This window comes from Aulonocara stuartgranti, assembly GCF_965226115.1.
Source record: "Aulonocara stuartgranti genome assembly, chromosome: 16".
Lineage (NCBI taxonomy): Eukaryota > Metazoa > Chordata > Actinopteri > Cichliformes > Cichlidae > Aulonocara > Aulonocara stuartgranti.
This window is the reverse complement of record NC_138952.1, coordinates 6,330,124-6,350,802: the sequence shown is the minus strand read 5'-3', so window position 1 is coordinate 6,350,802 and position 20,679 is coordinate 6,330,124. Positions and strand designations below refer to the sequence as shown.

General features: G+C 41.6%; 1 protein-coding gene and 1 long non-coding RNA gene across 20 annotated transcripts in view; one reads left to right on the top strand and one right to left on the bottom strand.

The window, feature by feature from the left end:
* The window catches only part of LOC309691066 (tensin-1-like), a 243,244-nt gene extending 231,094 nt beyond the window's left edge, over positions 1–12,150 (top strand). For 14 of the 17 annotated variants that reach the window (XM_082508584.1, XM_082508581.1, XM_082508596.1 and 11 more), the window contains 11 exons: positions 48–1,090; positions 1,528–1,614; positions 3,614–3,742; positions 3,962–4,054; positions 5,754–5,831; positions 6,016–6,084; positions 6,240–6,266; positions 6,605–6,773; positions 8,383–8,451; positions 8,606–8,635; positions 9,390–12,150. In XM_082508584.1, the coding sequence (XP_082364710.1) occupies positions 48–1,090; positions 1,528–1,614; positions 3,614–3,742; positions 3,962–4,054; positions 5,754–5,831; positions 6,016–6,084; positions 6,240–6,266; positions 6,605–6,773; positions 8,383–8,451; positions 8,606–8,635; positions 9,390–9,528 (1,933 nt within the window). In that variant the 3' untranslated portion in view covers positions 9,529–12,150. The remainder of the gene's footprint in view (positions 1–47; positions 1,091–1,527; positions 1,615–3,613; positions 3,743–3,961; positions 4,055–5,753; positions 5,832–6,015; positions 6,085–6,239; positions 6,267–6,604; positions 6,774–8,382; positions 8,452–8,605; positions 8,636–9,389) is intronic. The other 3 variants (XM_082508582.1, XM_082508590.1, XM_082508587.1) reach the window with 1 other exon arrangement.
* Positions 1–20,679, bottom strand: part of LOC309691086 — a 115,200-nt gene that overhangs the window by 44,677 nt on the left and 49,844 nt on the right. The window lies entirely within an intron of this gene.

The window sequence follows — 20,679 nt, the reverse complement described above, 5'->3', positions numbered from 1 at the left end:
ACTGCATTATTACGTACGCTTATTTACTTCTCTCGCTTCTCTTTCAGCGATCACCCTGTAGCAGAGAGCAGTGTTAGCACTCCGTCCCAACCCACTACTGATTCCGGGTTCCGCTCCCAGCCTACAGAGAGTGCCTACCCCACTCCTACTCCATCATATCAAGCCTTGAATACCCCCACTTCATCCTACCTGGATTCTAGCTCTCCAACCTCCTCCTACCTTGGCACTGCAACACCCACACCACCTTACCTGGGTCCCAGCACCTTGTTAGGAAGCTATGCATCCTCAGATCCCAACCCGCCCAGTTCAGAACCAGTTCAGACCACACTCGGCCATGGAAGCCCCAGTAAACAGATCCAGACCAACATCATTGGCTCTACTAACAACCCCGTCCTCCAGCAGCGCCCCAGTATTAATCAGGAAGTTCCCGCCATGAGCCAGCAGACATCACCAGCTAATGGCTTTGAAGTGGGCGTGTCGGGTCTCAGTGGCAGTCCCGTCCTCGGTCATTGTCCATCTCAGGGAGCGCAGAGCAGTCCAGTCCTCAACAGGCAGGCTGCTATGGGGCCAGGGCCCCAACAGAGCCCAGTCCTCAGCAGACAGCCGTCCCTCGGTCAGCCTATTCAGAGCAGCCCTGTGCTCAGCCGACAGCCATCGATCACACAGGCTCAAGGAAGTCCGGTGTTGGGCCGTCACCCCTCAATTTCTCAGATGTCCCAGAGAAGCCCCAGTTTAGACCGTCACCCCATGCACAGTGGTTACACGACACCAGATGAACGACATGGGAACCTGTCACGACAGAGCAGTTCTTCGGGCTACCAGGGACCACCAACTCCCTCATTCCCCATCTCACCTGCAGGCTACCAAGATGGAGGGATGATGGGGATGGGTTTAGGGTTCAGGCAGGGCAGTCCAGCCCCTGGATTTCAGCCCCAGCTTCCAGAGAAGAGGCGCATGTCAAGCGGCGATAGACCAAACGGAGCGCTGTCCTATGGCACGATGAACGGGAAGATGATGCCCACAATGAGTGGAGGAGGCAATCCCAGCTACTTCCACACACTTTCTGACTTTTCAAGGTTCACTATGACTGGTAAGTACATACAATTTATGGATTCTTAAGGGGTTCATTCCATAAACTGTATATAGAAGTGCGATGGAAAAGTTTCCAGACTCTGACCAGAAAAATGAAAATTACAAACCGGATTTAAACTGATCAACTGTCAACTGTGCAAAATTAGCATCCGAGGTAATATGTCAGTAAACTATGGATTTGCTTGCTTGATCTTGCTGGCAAGCTAGCCAGCTAACTCTAGAATTAAACAATTAGTACAGTTTGGCACCACTATGGTGAAGTCAGGGTTTCAAAAACAGCAGTCCACAAATCAGCATTGATGTTTTGTTTTTTTAAATGAGTTTCAAGTGTTTGGGGTGACATCCGTTTTATATCTTGGCCGATCCAATTCACAGTCAAGGCAAAGAGGATATATTTTTGTGATTTCCTGTTACATCTTTGGATTTTTGTTGCAGATGGAAGCCCCGACAGCAGGCTGAACGTCAAGTTTGTTCAAGACACGTCCAAGTTCTGGTACAAACCTGACATTTCCAGAGAGCAAGGTAGGAAGTCAAAAGACCTCATTTATTATATTAATCAAATATAGATCCATCCAAGTGGGTGGATTTATGTCATACTTTTAAACATTTAGACAAACATTAAGGAACAGAAGCAGCTGTCATCATTAGCAGCGTAACATATCAGCTGTGTTGTGAGCAGTACTTTTGCAAACGTTATTGTGGTGAACATACAGAGCATATTATAGAAATGACTTGGGCTGCATGGTTTAATTGAGTATTACTCTGAATCCTTTGAGTTGCACTAAAAGGACTCTTTGTTGAAACTCAAGTCATTGTTCTGAATGTCAGTGATGTAAGTCACTGGACCCGGCAACGTCATCTCTTTTGATAAATGCACGTACACATGTGCACAATACTGACGATGCATGCAGCAGCATACACAAAACATTTCTGTCCTCGTGTGTTTTAGCTGTGAGGTCAGCAGCTAGTGACTAGCCTGTAATGGATTATATCATGTTAAACATAAGCATATGCTCAACTGCGATGACATCAGACACACGGAGAGTTTATACTTAGTGCAGTGCACTCCCAGAAAGAAAGCCACACCATATGCAGAGAATTAGGGAACATCTGCATGTGTTGCTCATCTCATCCATCTTCCTTGCTTAAACTGTCACATGTGGACAGGCCTGGGCATTGAACTAAACAGTGAAGTTAAAGCTCTAAAGCTCCTCTCTGTGAACAATGGAGTGTCTGAAGCAAAGTGTCATGTTAGAAGTTGTAGTTCTAATAAAATGCAGACCAACGGCAGTTTTTTTTTTTTTTTTTTTTTTTTTTTTAAACAAAGGGTCAGGACTCATTTCATCCTACTCTTACTCATGCTTCACTTTTGACTTCATGCCACCTTCTTCCTTGGCTTACCTTCATTCTTTAATGACTTTTCCGACCTCCAAATTCCATCACCTAAATTTAGCTGGTGGAATAATAAAGAGGTTTTTCATTGTGGACAAATTGTCCAGTTTTTCTTTCCCTCAAATGCATTTCTTTTTGTTAAGTACTTATTGTAACAAATAAAGCTTCTAACCATAATTGTGTAACATGTGGTTTGTATACTGTAGTATGCAGTTTCTCCATGTTTTAACAACAACCTGCCAGGGGCCTGCACATCGACAATGTAATCTAATACTGAGCTTTGTTACAACTTATTGACATAACACAGAGGAAAGTGCATGTAATAGATAAATAACAAGACTAATGCCAGGTTCACTTAGTTCTGTATGACATTTAGGACTTTAAGATGGTCACCGTGTGGTATGAGGTGACTGTAGGCTCAAAGATTCTTGCCGACTTTGGCCAGGATACATACATTTCTACATAAACACAGAGCAGATCTGGCTTTGCTGCCTTTTGCCCCTATTTGATATAATCAGGAAGGAGGTGCCAGAGAATTACAACTAAAGACAAGAATTTAAACAAACACTAGATCATACTAAGAGGACAGATCTGGACTGCTTGTCCTTTGGCCGATGTATCACTTCATGCATTACACTGTACCCAAGACTACTAGCTTTTTCTCTCTTATCCATTATAGCCTAAATCTTTGGATTGGTGCTGCTTTACATCTTTGTTGTGTCATCTGAACCCAGCAAAAGTAAAGAGCGACTGTTATTTCATCTGTGAGGCCATAATGAGGCACAGGCGAGTCGTTCTGTGAGCTGCTAGCAACAGCATGCTATCAGAAACGGACGGCCGAGGAGTTTTTACATTCGAGTTTTGGTTGTTGAGAAAGGCACAAATGAAATGTGGCTTGTTGATGATGTCAGATTAACAGTCAGTAGATGTTAAGAACCTTTATTAGTCCCACACATGGGAAATTTGTTTAAAGATTTGTTAAAAGATCTTAATTTATCTTGAGGTGAGTGTTGGAACATCAATCCATCTAAGTCGGTCCATAAACCGACTCAGCAGTAGCATGTAGGTTATTGTATCACCTCCCAGATTCCTGATGTTCTAAAGTAACTCAATGTTCTCTGTATTCCAGCCATCAGCCTGCTGAAGGACAGGGAGCCCGGAGCCTTTGTTATCCGGGACAGTCACTCCTTCAAAGGAGCTTATGGCCTAGCCATGAAGGTGGCGTCTCCTCCACCCACTGTGCATCCGAACAAGAAAGGTAGGGGGAGGACGGTGGGCAGTACATCAAAGCAGTTACAAATGTGCCAAATATTCAGTACACACACTACTTCTGTGTTTAGTGCAGCCCTTCTTGTTTTGTTGGAGGCAGCATGAATGTTAGTACCTTAATACCAAAGATATGAGACGATGTCTGAATGTGATTCAGCTGGTGCATTACCCGCCTGGACTCACGCACTGCTTGGCTCTTTTGTTGCAGGTGACATCACCAATGAACTGGTGAGGCATTTCCTGATCGAGAGCAGCCCTAAAGGAGTGAAGCTGAAAGGTTGCCCCAACGAGCCTTACTTTGGTTAGTGGAAGCACTCTTGCTGCTGTCTTTCATTTCTAAAACATACACTAACAGCTTAGCAGTGACATAACGAGTCTGTAGGAAATGTCAAGCACGAGCGCTTTCTCTCTTTTGTGTGTCAGTTGAAAATCTGAGCCCCTTTCCAAGTTTGAAAACGTCTAATCCTGCTGTAATTATAGTATTGAGTGACGTGATCTCTCTCGTGTTCTCCCTACTAATTACACTACACGGCTGTGTGTGCGTGCGCGTCTGCATGCACTAAAGGGGCAGACCAACTTCTGTGAACTTTTGCCTTCGCACTCCTCGTTTCTTCTCTTCCACTCTTGTCTTCAGCTTGTAACTCACTTTATCGCTCTTATTCTTTAGTGGAGTTTTTGCTTGTATTTCTTTAATTTCAACTAACACAAAAGCACAAAACTGTTTTTTCCTGTCATCTTTTTTTTTTTTTTTTTAATTTATTTCAGTGTGACATTACAGCCAACAATGAACAATTAAACCTGAGTCCTTTGAATCCCTCTTTCAGAGCTCGTGAAGTTATCCATAATCCTCCACCATTTAAAAGTAACATTAATAACTCCAATTAAAAGATTCAGCTGTCATTGTGTAAGAAGTCAGGCGTACTACAGATTTAGTTAACGAGGGATCCATTATGATTAATTTAAAATCTAAATGTGTATTCTTCGACACTAATAGAGTAGTTTTCAGTAATCCTTGGCCATGATGCAGCCCCTCAGTTCATACACTCCCTAAAAGAAGCCTTTTAACTCCCTTCACCTCCCTTTAAGTTAGCTTTCATCAGATTGCCTGCCCAATGGAAACAGAAGGTTTGAAAAGCAGCTAAATAGGGCTTATCTATTGTAGAAAACCTACAAGAAAAAGTCACTATAAGAGTCAAAAGCTCATGCTTCAGACTGGTCAAAATGCTCAGGGGGGATTACCTGCACATACATTTACCTCTTTATTTATAATTTTAATATGGGTCACCATAATAAAAACCTAATGTCAGCAATCTTGTTAAACAATTAACCAGCTACAGGTCATCTATACCACGTGTCAAGATGGTTGTTATAACTGAAGAAAGCAACACTCTCAAACTGGAAGCTTCTGTGGAACCAGCTCCCAGTTTGGATTCAGGAGACAGATTCTCTCTCTACTTTTAAGATTAGGCTTAAAATGTTCCTTTTGATAAAGCATAGAGTTAGGGCTGGATCAGATGACGTTGAACCCTCCCTTAGTCACGCTGCAATAGGCTTAGGCTGCTGGGGGGCTTCCCATGATGCACTGCAGTGTTTCTTCTTTACTCACTATGTGTTTATACACCTCTCTGCATTTAATCATTAGTTCTTATTGATCTCTGCCTCTCTTCCACCTGTCTTCCCCCCATCACTTTTCAACCCGGTTCTGAGGTTTCTTCCTGTTAAAAAGGAGTTTTTCTCTTCCCACTGTCAACAAGTGTTTCCTCTAAGGGGGTCATTTGATTGTTGGGGTTTTTGTTCCATTGTTGTAGTTCTTTACCTTGCAATATAAAGCACCCTGGGCTGACTGTTGTTGTGATTTGGCACTCAAAGAAGAAAACTACCAAGCGGCAGAATTGATCCAGTTATATGAGAAAAAAAAAATCCACAAACTTTCTCATGGCAACTCAAAACTCCCTTTAAGTAAAGCTGAACATTTATAAAAACTTGTTTCTCTTTGACAGGTTGCCTGTCTGCATTGGTCTACCAACATGCTATAACACCACTGGCCCTCCCATGCAAACTAGTCATCCCCACCACAGGTATGTGCAATAAGTGTTCTGTGTAACATGTATTCCATTTAAAAGTGTTTCTGTCTTACTCTTAAGCAAATCTTTACAGTTAAAAAAAATTTTTTTTTTTTTTTTTTAAAAACTGAAAATCTGACCCTTGATGGAGTCCTCATCCCAAAACGGTAAACTTTAAACTTTCTCTCCTGTAAATCAGAGCTCACTGAGGAAGTACCAGAGGTCACAACAGCAAACCCGATGGCTGAAAGGCTGAAACAAGGAGCAGGTAAAACCTCCTCCTCAGTATTAAAAGTCATTAGGTTATTTAAGTTTAACATTCCAAGACAGTCAGCCAAGTTTTGAGGTTCTTGGACATAATTGTCAGCGTCATTAGTGTGTTTTGTCACTCATTCTGACAACGTGACGTTCTTGTTGTCCCAGTGCTGAGGGCCCCTGCTGACTCCCATGGTAAACCCAGTGCACTTTCATTTGGAAACCTACAACTGGAATGTGCATCGTGTCTGTGTGTTGTCTGTCCGTGTATGCTCCACAAATGAAGACGAATAAATAACAGTCCCGTGTGACAGATTTCCCCAGAACATGTCTTTTAACACTAGCGTCCAGCTTGCGCTCCATAACAGACAGAATGTTTTATGTGGAATGATCTGTTTGGTTTCTAAAACCCCAGCCTTGTTGCAGAAAGCATGCACTCTAATGAGGACAATGTCAACATTATTGCATGAACAGATTGTTCACGATTGGGTTTGACACCATTTATCCAGCTGGGATGTCTGCTCTCTTTACAGCATGCAATGTTCTCTACATCAACTCAGTGGAGATGGAATCACTGACAGGGCCTCAGGCTGTCGCTAAGGCCATATCTGAGACACTGGCTGCTGCTTCTCCACCTACTGCCACCATTGTGCACTTCAAGGTGTCCTCACAAGGCATCACACTCACTGACAACCAGAGGAAGTAAGTCTAAACCACACCTGTCCCATCTTAAACATGAGGTGTTTGATGTCTCACAAGTGTAGACGTTGCATGTCATATGTTGTCGCAGACATATTTTTGACGAGCCTTTGACATCTCAGCGTATTTTAAGATATAAATATGTCTTTAAAGGGCTGGAATTAATGAATATGAGCAACTGAACACAATCACAAAACAATAGAGAAAATTAAAGTATTAGAATTTTTATACACTATATTATTAACTATTTCACAGCTTTCCCTATTATTACATCTGCATATCATCATTACATTTGGGTGCTGAGCTTTGGAAGGGTGTTAGAGAACAGTGAAGCAGACGTACTGGCCTGTTGTAGAAAGATAGAGCTAAGCCAGAAGACCAAGGTTTTGACTACCCAGTGGCTCTATGTCCCAGTCATCAATGATGGTCACGAGCTCTGGGTAGTGACAGAAAGAATGACACTGCTGATACAAGCGACCAAAATGAGTTTCCTTTGTTGAGTGGCTGTGCTCACCCTTAGAGATACTGTGAGGAGCACAGTGTCAAAAGGGGCTAGCTGAGGTGATCTGAGCGTCTTAACAAGATGTATCCTGGATACCTCCCTTTTGAGGTTTTTAGGGCACACCCAGCTGGGACAGGAGCCCACAGTAGAATTTGTTGGAACGATTATATATCTCAACATTCCCTGGGAGGAGATGGAAAAAGATCTTGGGGAGAAAGGAAGTCTTACTCTCCTTTAGCCTGTGGCCATACCAAAAGCACTTTAGATAAGCAGAAGAAAAAGGGTGGACATGTGCATCATATGTTTCAGTTTTTATTTATGTAGTGGTAGTTCACAGCAGCAGTTTTCTCAAAGCAACCCTAAACTCCAACTTTGTGATCAAGCACTTGGTGACGGCAGAGAAGAAGAACTCATTTTTAACAGGAAGAGTGATTTTAAGCATTCAAGTTCACTACTCGAATGCTTGAAAACATGAACTTTGAGCATTATCATAGAAGCTCAGCTTCCACAAGTTTTACATTAATGTTTTTAAATGCACGGCTGTCAGGAAAAGCATGCTAGCATTGACAAAGAGAGATAGCTTACTGGTACTGATGGAATGAACAATTTAGAACCGGTCTGATGTGTAGTGATACACGAGAAAAAGTAGAGCCCTTGCATAACTGGCACAGTCTGAGTTTAACCTCCTAAGACGCGAACTCTTCCACGACATGCATTTTTTATTTCTCTTTGATATTTGGGCTGATTGGGGCCTGATGAATGTAAAAACAAAGAATTACCAGATTTTTTTTTAACCTTATTTTGTTTTTAAGAAAAATAAGAGCCACATATGAGGATATTCGTTTAAAATTTTGATAGAACAGTAGCAGTATAATGTCCTCGTAAGTGGATATCAGGCCCTTGTAGAGCAAAATTTAGTCTAAATAACCCAAAATGTGATGTCCACATATGTGGACGCAGGTCCTAGGAGGTTAAAGTTCATATTGACCAAATCAGCCTAAATCATCAATGGTTGCTCTGTTTAAAAGCTGTATAAAAGTATATGACATGCAAGTCCACAGAATGGACATTTCAATTTTTAAGTTTTGTGTCATTTACATCTTTTTTTAGGCTTTTCTTCCGACGCCATTACCCAACCAACACTGTCACGTTCTGTGATATAGACCCTCAGGACAGAAAGTGAGTACAGAGAGCCATTAAAATACTTAGAACAATATTAGCGACTTGTTTTCAGTTCCTCAAGTGTGTTTAAAGCCCGTGATTTCAGCTAGTCCAAGTAGCACATTGGTTTTGTTTAGTTAAGACCTTAAACAAAATACTTAAATCATTTCAGATGGAACAAGCCTGAGGGAGGAACAGCCAAGTAAGTAAACTTTCCTTTCAGTCAACATTTGATACTTGAAAGTACTCTTTTTAAGAGACTGACCGATGCTGATATTTAGTTTCTGTCAGACGCACCCATAACAGTTGCTTCGTGTAGTAATTTGAGTCCTTACTAAGATGATATGGCGTTGAAGTTTGAAAAGAAACAGTTTGTTTTACTCTTCCAACCTGCTGATTATTCGTTCACACTCTGCTTGTGTTTGTAGTCTTTCAAACACATTGCAAACAGAGAAGTTACACAGTGCCCTCTGGTGGATTGTGTAACATCAACACAATGGTCGGTGTTACTTCCATCTCTTCCTTCCTTTTTAAACTTTGATTAGTTGGCTGTTACAACCACGTAACGATATATCATCAAAGATACTATCCGCTGTTATGTCAGTGGGGCTCTAATGTGAACTACTTAAAAGGTAATTTTTGTAATAACGCTCTGGTAACTGGTAAAAACCTCACCTCCATGGGAAGCAGGAACAAACATTTTCAGTTTCACTTAGTACTTTGTACTAAGGGTACTATTGGTATTATAATGAAGTACATCCTGGCAATAGTTCAGGTAATGTATTTTCAAAAACTACTTCCTGTCGATGGCTTCAGTTCGGAAGAGATTAAACTAAATAAACAAAACCAAACACACATTTACAAAAATACCTTCAAGTGTCTGTAAATCTGCTTTAAGTCGTTGATGAATGAAAATGGCAGCCCTAATGACGAAATCTCCAATATTGATGTTTCAGGCTGTTCGGGTTTGTGGCGCGTAAGCAGGGAAGCACAACAGACAACGTCAGCCACCTCTTCGCCGAGCTGGACCCTGACCAACCTGCCAGCGCCATCGTCAACTTCGTCTCGAAGATGATCACCTCGCAGAAACGATGAGCGCTGTCAGCAAAAACCCCTCACGCTTTTTTTCAAAATAACTTTGGTTATTTTCCTTCCTTTTCTTTTAAACCTCACAGACGCTCTCGGCTTTCAGTTTTACGTATCGCTTCATTTTTCCTGCTCTTTCACATTTAAGCCAACGCGTGTGTAGTTGTGAAAGAATGAGTGCGCGTGTGTGTTGAGAGTGTGTTCGTGTGTGCGCGGCTTGCATGCGTTTGCTTATAATCTTGGATGGACTCCAGAATGGACCAGAGGAAGTGCAGGATGAGGCGTGGCTGTGTGTGACAATGGGCAAGGGAGGCGACTTTAACCTCCCGGGCAGGGTTAACTCATGAACAGGAAGAGGGAATGACATTGTGTGCAAATGTTATTTTTTTAGCAACTGTTTCTTTTTTTGTTTTTTTTTTAAAAAAAAAAGAAGAAGTCAAGTAGTGTGATGTAAAAGGTGGATTGTGAATCTATCAGGCTTTTTTGACTGGTCAACCAAAGATTTTAAAAAAGCAGTCAGGGCGGGTATAGCGTGCCACTGACTATGAGGGTTGGAAGTATTCTTTTGTAAAACAAATATGGCTGCTTAAACAAAAAATACTGTTTCTTTCTGTATGTACTGATACTGTAGGTCAATTCTGCACCGTTGCCATCTTGCAAAAAAAGAAAAAAAAAGATTTTTTGCAGCTGGTAAGGGTTGTGTAAATACTCTAGATTGCTTTTTTTGAGTAGGACTGTTCTAGATAACATTTGGTGCCTGACTTTCTTAACTAAATGCAGAGCTTTTAAAGAAAAAAAGAAGAACCTAAAACATATCCACGCCGTCTTAATATATGCAAATAGCCAAAATACCACAGGTCCTTCCCTGTTCGTAGTGTAGCTAAAGATGCGACTGATGTGCAGCTTGAGCCTGAAGAGATCAGCTGAACCTTGCATTCAGTGAGACCACAGAAAAAATATTATAGAACAGGCCACTGAATCACTGCATCCACAAGGCATTGATTGTATCAGAGAAGCGTGGAGGAGGGGGGTTTGCTTCCCGTCTGCCACCATCCTCTGTTCAGCCTCCGCAGCCACACCGTTCACTCATGATTGAAGGGCCGAGGGCAGTTTTTGTGAGGACGATCTTTATTTTAAAGAAAAAAGATTTGGTCCTCTAAATCTGCTCTGCACTTTTCTCTGCTCAAAGTTTCCATCGATGAAAGAAGCTCTCACCCTACCCAAAAGTAAGCTATACATATAAATATACATATATAGATATAAATATATATATATATATAAACTTCCAAACAGTGACTTAAGATATTTATTTTTGTTGCTTTGTTGCTCTATATTATCTTGTATACATGTATTATAAAGTATACATCAAGATTACTGAAAGCAAGAAGAAAAGATTGCTTTTATTTTGGCTAAAGTCAAGTGCATTGACGTATATAAAGGTGTAAAGTGTGTGCATTTTAAAAGGGGTATCACTGTTGTTTTTGAATGTTTTTTTCACAGCATTATTTTCTTTTGTTAACATTCTTGTTGTTTTCTTGGGGGAAATATTTTGTATGAAAAATGGTTGTTACTAAAATCCAAATTGGAGTTATCCTAAAGTGATGCCAACGCCGCTGTTTTATTAACTTAAAACCTGCCGAGAAAATACGTTGTCCAAGTTTAGAGCACTTGAAATGTTAAAGTATTATCCGTGTTTTTGTTGTCAACCGAGTGGAGGGGAGCTGTTGACAGACCTGTGTCATGTCCCTGCGTGTATTCAGGCAGACTATCGGGGGTCCTTACTTTCACACTGCCTCACAGTAGGTCTGAGGCTTTTAACAGCAAAACCAAGTCAGTTTAGTAAGTAGCTGCTTCCCCCGTGTGGTGCAAAAGGATCACTACAAAGGAGCCACTTTTAATTTAATACAGTGTTTTAGCTGTGAAATATTGAGTTAACACAATTTGATCACTGACAAAACTTAAATGATTTTGTAGTTTTCTTGACAAACAAAATTATTTTGCTTTTTCAATTTTAATTAAAGGAATGAGTGGCAATGAAAACTCCCACCTATGGCAGCATGATGCAACATAAGTAAGGGTTAGTTTGGGGGCCTATTTGGACTCAAACCTACGTCTCCAAAAAGGAAAAAAGCAACGGAGCCCTTCCAGGAGTTTATACCTGACTAGAATGTTCCATTATTTATTAGCAGGAGCTTGCATGCTCGACTCAAATTGTAACCGTCGGCCTGTTGACTAATCTGTGCACAGCATCTTCATGACTCATTTAAACCAGCCTTTCCGCAGAGAAGCCCATAGGAAGATATCAGTGAGAGTTTCACGTGACGACTGCCTCTTGGCTCAGCTTATAAGACAAATAAGCTTTTTTTGCCTACAAACTCCTTCTTGAGGGGAAAAAAAAAGATAAAAGACTTCCTAACCATGAAACTGAATGTCAGTCATTTGTTTGCCAAGATGGACACTCCAGTGGCGTCTGCCCACTCTAGACAGATCAGTCTGGACCCAAGAATGTGTGTGAATGAGCTACTATTCCTGTATAGAGCTTTGTCATGTTGTTTTGGTTTGCTACATTGTATGGCTTTTACTATTTCTGATGGAAAAAAAAAACACATTAAAAAGCAGTACAAATCAAAACCGCCTAAGTTTGTTCTTTCACTAAACAGGCAGGTTGGCTTTGTTGTGCAGAAACTGAAGATTTAAGGTTAATTTAGCATAAAATATTACAACATTGCATTTAACATTTTTAAACTGATGGGTGGATGAGGAGTAAGGTTAGTGAATCGGGAAGTGTAGAGGATGAGTAAAGACAGGACAGCTGAGCAGAAAGGCTCAGATGAGATTCCCATGGAGATATAGAGATGTCTACGAGAGAAGGCTTTTTAAATCAGACTGTTTAACACAGTCTTGTGTAGAGTGACACGATGCTTGAGAAATGGAGAAGTGTACAGGTTCTGATTTTCTAGAATAAAGGTGATCTGCAGAGCTGTGGTAACGACACGGATAGAAGCTGATAACTATACAATAAAGATGTTAGAATGAGTTGTTTGGTTAAGAAGAGTGGTGATGATCAGTGAGCAGCAGTGAAACTTTAAATTAAGAAATGAAATAGCTTTACAGATGTGACGTTTGAGAGAGTTGATGGAGTACAGAGGAGGTCAGAATGAGTTTCACTGAAAGCGTCTGATAGTGTGCCAAGACAGGAACTGTGGTGCTGCATGAGGAAGTCGGGGTGGCAGAGAAATATATGCAGGACATGGTAAATGGACTGATTCTTATATAGCTTTTCTACTCTCCCGGAGTACTCAAAGCGCTCTATATAACATGCCTCATTCACCCATTCACACCCACTCATACAAGCACTTCCTTCTATACTTAAGTACAATCTAAGCATTCACACACATTCACACTCCAATGGAGTCGGAGTGTGAATGTGTACTAACCCCAAGCAACTTGGGGTTAGTATCTTGCCCAAGGATACTTGGCATGCAGACTGGGGAAGCCAAGGATCGAACCACCAACCTTCCAGTCACTAGCTCATCTGCTCTACCACCTGAGCCACAGCCACCCCACAGCCAGCTTTGGTGAGGTGTGCAGCAGGGGTCACATCTCTGGAGAAAAGAGGAATGACAATCAGTAGAAGTAAGAAAGAATACATGTGTGTGAGTGAGAGGGAGACGGGTGGAAACATGAAGGTGCAAAGAGCAGAGGGAGTGAAGGTGGAGGAGGTTCAGTTGCCTGGGGTCAACCATCGAAAGCCACAGAGAGGTGAAGGAGAGAGTGCAGGCAGGATGGAGTGGGTGGAGACAAGTGTCAGGGGTGGTTTGTGAAAGAAGGATAGCGGCAAAAAAAAAAAAAAAAAAAAGGTTTACAAGATGGTAGTAAGACCTGCTCTGATGTATGCATTGGAGACTGTGGCACTGACAGAAGATTTTCACTGGGAGTGACCAGGATGAACCAAGATGTCGAGCAGTTTGAAAAGAGACAAGGCTGTTATAGTCTGGATACATGCAGAGGGAGTGTGGGCGTACTGAACAAAGCTGTGGAATATGGAGACCACAAAGAAGATTCATGGATGTAGTGAAGGAGAACATGCAGAGCGCTGGTGTGACAGAGTGGGATGATGGGGCTTAGGGGGGGATAAAGGGAGGAGTCTTGTTGTTATTGAAGGATTGTTCATATGAAATTTGAGAGGATGTAAAGAATGTCTGTAAAGTCAGACCCTTGCAATAAAACAGGTTTATTTATCCTCCTGGTTGGATAACTTTAAAGTGAGACATGTTCGGCTCGACGTGCAAAGATGTGGTTCTGATCTGTGCACATTTACACTTTATTGTTTGCTTTCATGATGCATAGGAGGGTTTTTATTTTTTGGAGTACACAAATCACACCCATAGATGCGTCCCTCATCTTTTCAGAACACTTTCTTGACCTTGAGGGAAGAAGAATGTGAAAAGACCACAGGGCAATGCAGATTACACAGAAGGACTCTAGCACTTATGTGCAGCAATGAATATAGATGCTCCAGTAGTACAAGTTGCTGCAAGGTACTGCAGCAAATTGAGCTTTGAAGCATCTGTTGTGCGCTGTAAAAAGATGTATTGTAACTGAATATGTGATGTAATTGAATAACGTAACCGAGTAACTTGTGAAAAATTTAAGTGAAGAGTGATTTAAAGAAGAAAAAAAAAAAAACAAAGTCCAGAAGCCTGGCCTCAAACTCACGCCACACAAGTCCATTGTTTTAAGACTGAAACGCTGCTTTAATATTTCTATTTAACAAGGGCGACAACCGCCACTGAATGATTTGAAATCCGCCTGTTAGCAGGTCTGGGATTGATAAGAGCTGATAACAGCCATTTAGCCAGTTGATATCAATGGAGAGGACACACCCATGTACATAAGGTCTCACAGTTCACATTGCCTAAAACTGAAAGCACTGCTCATAACAGACCTGTTGTTACAAACTATCCTTTAAAGGACAATGTGAGCGTGCCAAAAAAACCACAAAAAAAAACAACCCCCAAACAAACAGCACTTTAGACCAAATTATACTGTGGTGAAAACCAGACACTGCTTCTCACCAACTGATGCTACAGTGAGGATACTTCAAAGTTGCAAAGTGTGGAAAGTTAAGCCAACTCAGAAATGCCAAAACTGCAGTTCTGCTCATTTCCACTTCAGTCTGCCTCGTGTCAATCTCTATAGTCTGTCATGTTAAAATGCTCAAATAAATGACATTGGTTCTGTGATGAGAAGATAGATTAATAACAGATGTATTATCTTACGGGAGCACAACTGGCCTTATCTGTTGCTTCCAAGACTCTAATCGGGGCTGCAAACAGACGAAAGTGTGTCCGTCTCCCTGTGAGGTGGACAGTAACCAGTTACAGGAAAATGAACAATCCTATATAGACTGTGTCAGGGTGCTATGACATATATCCACACAACCAAAGCAATGTACAACCACATTTTACACAGGTATGTGGACAATAGCCTGCAGAAACTAAGACTACTGGTGCTAGCACTGCTAACATTAGCCATACTGAATAAAACTAATTTGACACTCAGTGAAATTTGAAACAATCAAATTGCTTCATATAAGATCATGTCCATTGTTTAATTTTGCCTTTAGACTTTTGGACTAGTCTTAGACTTCAAAATGTCTAAAATCAATGTGTGGTATTATGGTGGCCGCGCTCATCTTTTGAATAAATTACAGCTTATGGCTGCTTCACAGTGGCAAAGGCAGAGATACTCTTCAAAACAGAAGGAAGACTGAAAGCAGGCAAATACAGCTAAGATCAACAGCTAAGACAAAGATGTGCATTACATCTTGATGCATTCTCAATCATCCAGGAAAGTAAATCTCCAAAAGTTGATTCTGTTCATCTGGATGTAGCGTTTTGTGGGAGAAACGTTTCGTCACTCATCCAAGTGACTTCTTCAGTCTCAGCTGACTGCAGGTTTCCCCAAAACTTATAAACAGTACATTTGCATAATGACTGAAACCAGCCCACTGAAGGAGCAATGGGCTGGGAGGTCAGTTCCTTAATCATAATTATGCAAATTCTCATGACCATTGATCAACAACCACTGACCAAAACCCACTGACCAAAGACCACTGATCAATGGCCATGAGTACCATTCACAGAGAGTTGGGGAATGGCTGCAATCAAAGCATTGTAAGATGGTGAAAGATGTACCCTTAGGCCCCCTCCTCGATTCAGAGATGGTCTTTCCCTTTTCACGTAAATGGCCTCCTTGACTCCGCGCTCAAACCAGCGTTCCTCCATGTCCAGGATGTGTACATCCTCATCATTGAAAGAGTGTCCACTGTCCTGTAGGTGTAAATAGACTGCAGAGTCCTGGCCTGACAAGGTAGCTCTTCTGTGTTGTGCCATCCGCTTCGCCAGAGGTTGTTTGGTTTCCCCGATGTATAAATCCTGGCAATCCTCCTGGCACTTAACAGCGTACACTATGTTACTCTGTTTGTGTCGGGGGGACCCGATCCTTGGGGTGGACCAATTTTTGGCGCAGCGTGTTTTGGGATTTAAAAGCCACAGAGACCCGGTGTTTAGAAAAAATGCGTCTCAACTGCTCCGATACTCCTGACACGTACGGGATTCACTACAGGTTTTCGCTTGGGCAGCGGTTGTCCTTCTCTCCTGGATCGGCTAGATCTTTCTTTAGGTGCCTTTCCAGCTTTGACAAAAGTCCAGCTGGGATAACCACATTTACTCAGGGCCTTCTTGATGTGCTGTTCTTCTGCCTCCCTGGCTGCTGTGTCAGTGGGGATGGTGTTCGCTCTGCGTTGTAGCGTCCTGATGACCAGTGGATGATGAGAGTCAAACCTTAAATACTGATCCGTATGTGTAGGTTTACGGTACACGTCAGCTTTTAGATATCCCCCATTACTGATGGAAATGTCACAGTCTAATAAGGCTAACCTGCCACTTTTCATATCCCCCCTGGTGAATTTGATGTGCTGGTCCACCGAGTTAATGTGATCCGTGAAATGTAGTACGTCCTGAGATTTGATTTTCACCCAGGTGTCATCCACATATCTGAACCAATGGCTTGGTGGTGTTCCAGGGTAGGATAGCAAAGCCCTCTTTTCCTCTTCTCCCACAAAACGCTACATCCAGATGAACAGAATCAACTTTTGGAGATGTACATTACATGTACAAAAGCACTGGGTCAGCTACACATTACCGTTACATTGCATCAATTGCTCAGATATGGAAACCCTGAAGCTCCTGGTGGAAAGTCTGATGTTAATGCCAGAGCAGGTCTGGTACTACAAACAGCACCTGGCGACCCTGTTCTGTAACTTTGCATGGCCTGCTGTGGTGGCTGGATTGCTGTGGTACCTAAATGCTTCCACTTTGCAACAAGTCAGAAATGTCTTTCTTCCAAGACATTCCACCATCAACTGTAACAGAGATAATTACAGTATGACATTCAATTTCAGTCAACCTGTTCTCTCACAAAGATTTGCAAAGGCAGACTGCATCCATAGGGGCTTGATTTTTTATAAACTTGCGGTAATGCGACTGTAAACACCCGAATTCAAAGATTAAGGGGTGTGGCTCAATATTTTTGCTCACACAATATCGCAGAGCGATTCCAGCTCAAACTGTCAAAATTTCCCAGCCATGCCCAGACTTAAACCCGTCAGAACCCTGCTTTGAGAGAGCTGATGTTCACAGATGCTTCTCATGCCGTGTGATGAAGCTTTGACAGGAAGAATTGGATCAACCCGCTCAAATCCAGGAAACCCAACGTTTATCCACGAATACTCAAAACTGTAATTACCGCAAAAGGGACTGTTAAAGAACGCTGAGCGAGATGAGAATACTTTTGTAAATGACAGACTTAAATTCAACACTTTTAAGAAATTTGCCAAAATTAAAAGCGTTATTGGATGTAGACTGGTGGGAAAATAGCATCTTTAATCAACTTGAATGCTGATTAAGTGTGTAAAAAAAGTGGTTAAAGCATTAAAAATCGTAGTTATTCAAAACTCTTTTTGCCTCAAACTCCATGGACTTGTCTTCAAAGACAAAGACTTTATATTTTTTACAAAGAAAGTGAAAGTTCAAACTATTTTACCCGACTACTGAAGTGGCTGCAGCTCACGTGGCTGGGTTGGTTATCAGGTCAGGGCTGGTGTTTCAATTTAAAGCACACTATTACACGTGGCCATAAAGAGCTCTGAAGATGATCCCTAAAATTTTGAATTGGATCCTAAACCCAGTGTAAAGAGGACACAGGTGGGGGACCGTTTTGGGCACTTTGTAGGTGAAGATAATCGCAAAATAAAATCACGTGCGATCATTTCCACTTCAGATTGACACACTGCGAACCAAACACTTGATCAAATGTAACTTCCAGATTTCCGAAATAACCATGGCTTATTTATTACAAGTGTGTCATCTTAGGATGACACAGTTCTTGGTCTTATTGCTCACACGCATGATTTACAACATAACGGCGACAAATGGCTTTTCCATTAAAATCCACAGCCAAGTCTAGCTGCACCTACTGGGATTATTTGTAGGGCAATCTCATGACATCATTGCTTTAGTCTATTAAATTCTCCAATTGTTATAATAAAGTTTTACAGACAGCAATTTTCTGTCGCCTTACTAGCCTAATAAAATTATGAAAAAATGCACACAGTTAATATGAGCGGGGTAAAGGAACGTCACAGTATAAAAACTTTGCAATTAATGTCATTTGTCTACAGTTTCTCCAGGCCTGAGAACACCAAACTCAAAAAGCAAATAAAACATGGTTTAGAAAGAGGCTTCACAAAGGTCTCTAATAAATACTAAATGAAAAAGCTGGAAAGTAAATCAAACTTCAGAATGAGATGACAAGGAGTCCTTATAGAATAGAATAGATTATGCTGATGCTGCAAAACCTCCAGAGGCGAGCAGGAAGAACAGCGTCGGGTGGAGTTGGGCGGAGTCTTTGATGAGATGGCATCTGTGCATGGGACATTGAGAAGTCCCAATGATCTTCTCAGCAGTCCTCACCAAAGTCCAGCAGCTAGTTACACATGGGAGGGCTGATGGGGGGTGCAAACTGACCCATTTGATTTGGCACCCCCATATTTGACCCAAACTGGAATGGGTCAAATATGGGGGTCAGTGAAGAGTGGCACATCACTCCATATATACATATAGAGGAGTACATTTGCGTGTTTTAGTTGCGAAGTCAAAGGCTCAAGAAAAAGTGACATACCAAATTCTTATAGTGGGGAAATACGCGCGCACACACACACACACACACACACACACACACACACACCTATAGATGCACAAACAAAGTTTTCATATACTTTGATTTACAATGTTACAAAACTCAGTTCACAGCTACGCAGTCTGATTTACAAGTACAAAATATTTATGACCAGAATTTGAGCCCGTACGATTGTCACCAAAATTAAATCAGCTTGAGGTATTATTCATACAATCACACAAAACTTACACATGAAAGCTTGAGAACTATGGACACTAGACTGCTAACAAACAGACAAACAAACAGAACACACATACTCCATCTCTTCACGAGGAGAATAATGAGCAATATTTCTGGATCCTAAAACATGTTCTATCAAATCTTGGCCATCTGGGAAAACGGCGAAAGGCAGAAAATGTGCGCGCCAGGTTCTGCTTTTGACGTGTAAGCGCTGGCTAAAAGTCATATATGACATGTGACAGCAAGGAAGCAGAAGGGAAGAATTTACAGATTCTAATAAGATTTGACTGACATGTCTGAACTCACACAAACAGTGTGAACACTGTTGTTTTTGTCATTCATGCAAGAGAAGACATTTTTAAAGTGACACCATTAAATCTGTTTCAACATACACAGTATTACATGATGCTGTAACGGATGTCCTTATTAAATCAATGATTTTTAAACGTTTGTCTCACAGAGGGATCAAATGTACAGACAAAATGGCTTAAAGACAAATCCATCAATAGTACAGATTTTTTTGATCCAATAAGCAACACTGACTTCTCAGTTTAATGTGGTATGACTTGCAGTTGCAGCAGTGGTCTGTAATAATGTGTCCGCCCACTTGATGGCAGTGTTTCCTTTCCAGACAGATGTTTGTCCAGAGCTACTCACATTTGTATTGTGCACAATATTTCCATCTCACCTCAGTGAACGTAAGCTTCACATTGTGTTTCTATGGATTCCACCCGTACCAGCATTAAATTGTTATGGCTTTAAAAAATTAGAACATTTGTTGTTGTGTGGGTCATATTCAGAGAAGGAATGGTGCATTTTTTTTTCTTTTTAAGCGGGCCAGTGATTGTGCATAAAACTCCTTCTATCATCATCTCACATTAAAGCTCAAGTTTGTCTTTCAGAGTTAAAGCAACATCCCTCCTCAGCATTCTCTCTAAATGCATTCTTACCACAGAGTTCAACCTTCACTTTACGGGAAATATTTATCACCACTCTGCGAGTCGTGCATAGAGGATTCATGAGCAGAATTCCAATCGTTTCATCTCCTTCATGTGGTAAGTCGCTTCGCCGCATGGCGTCCAGATGACACGACGAGAGCATCAGCTGTTGATTTGACGGTGGATAATACTTCTAATCTGCGTTTGCTTCTGTTTAGCCTTCTCGCCTGCTAGTTTCTCTCCTCTGTGGCTCTGATTCGGACACCTTTGTCATACTCAGACATATAATCTTGGCTTTGTGGAGAGACAACTGCTGTACAATTATGGGCCAATTAGCTCGGGCTCGCCAAACCAAATACTGATTTTGATCACCTGATTGCGAGGCCCCTCCGGTGCCTCCTATTTGCCTGTTTATCCACGGACTGGGTTGGTTTGGTTGGTTTGTAGCCAGAAGTCTAACCTTACCTGACTCCATTCTTGTCCGATAGGTATCATTATGCCATGCAAACAATGACATCACTTACCCAAACTATATGCATGAGCTTCCCATAACCACAAGTAGTTTAAGTCACCCAAACATAACTACACACAAACCACAGGGCATAACAAATGACCACTTTTGTTGTGACGTAAGAGTTGGGGCAGACGCTACTTTCTCTAGTATTATACGTAACATGGCTGCCCGCTTACAGCAGCTCAGGACTGAGAGCTTTAATCACAACTGAAATCTGAATGGGAG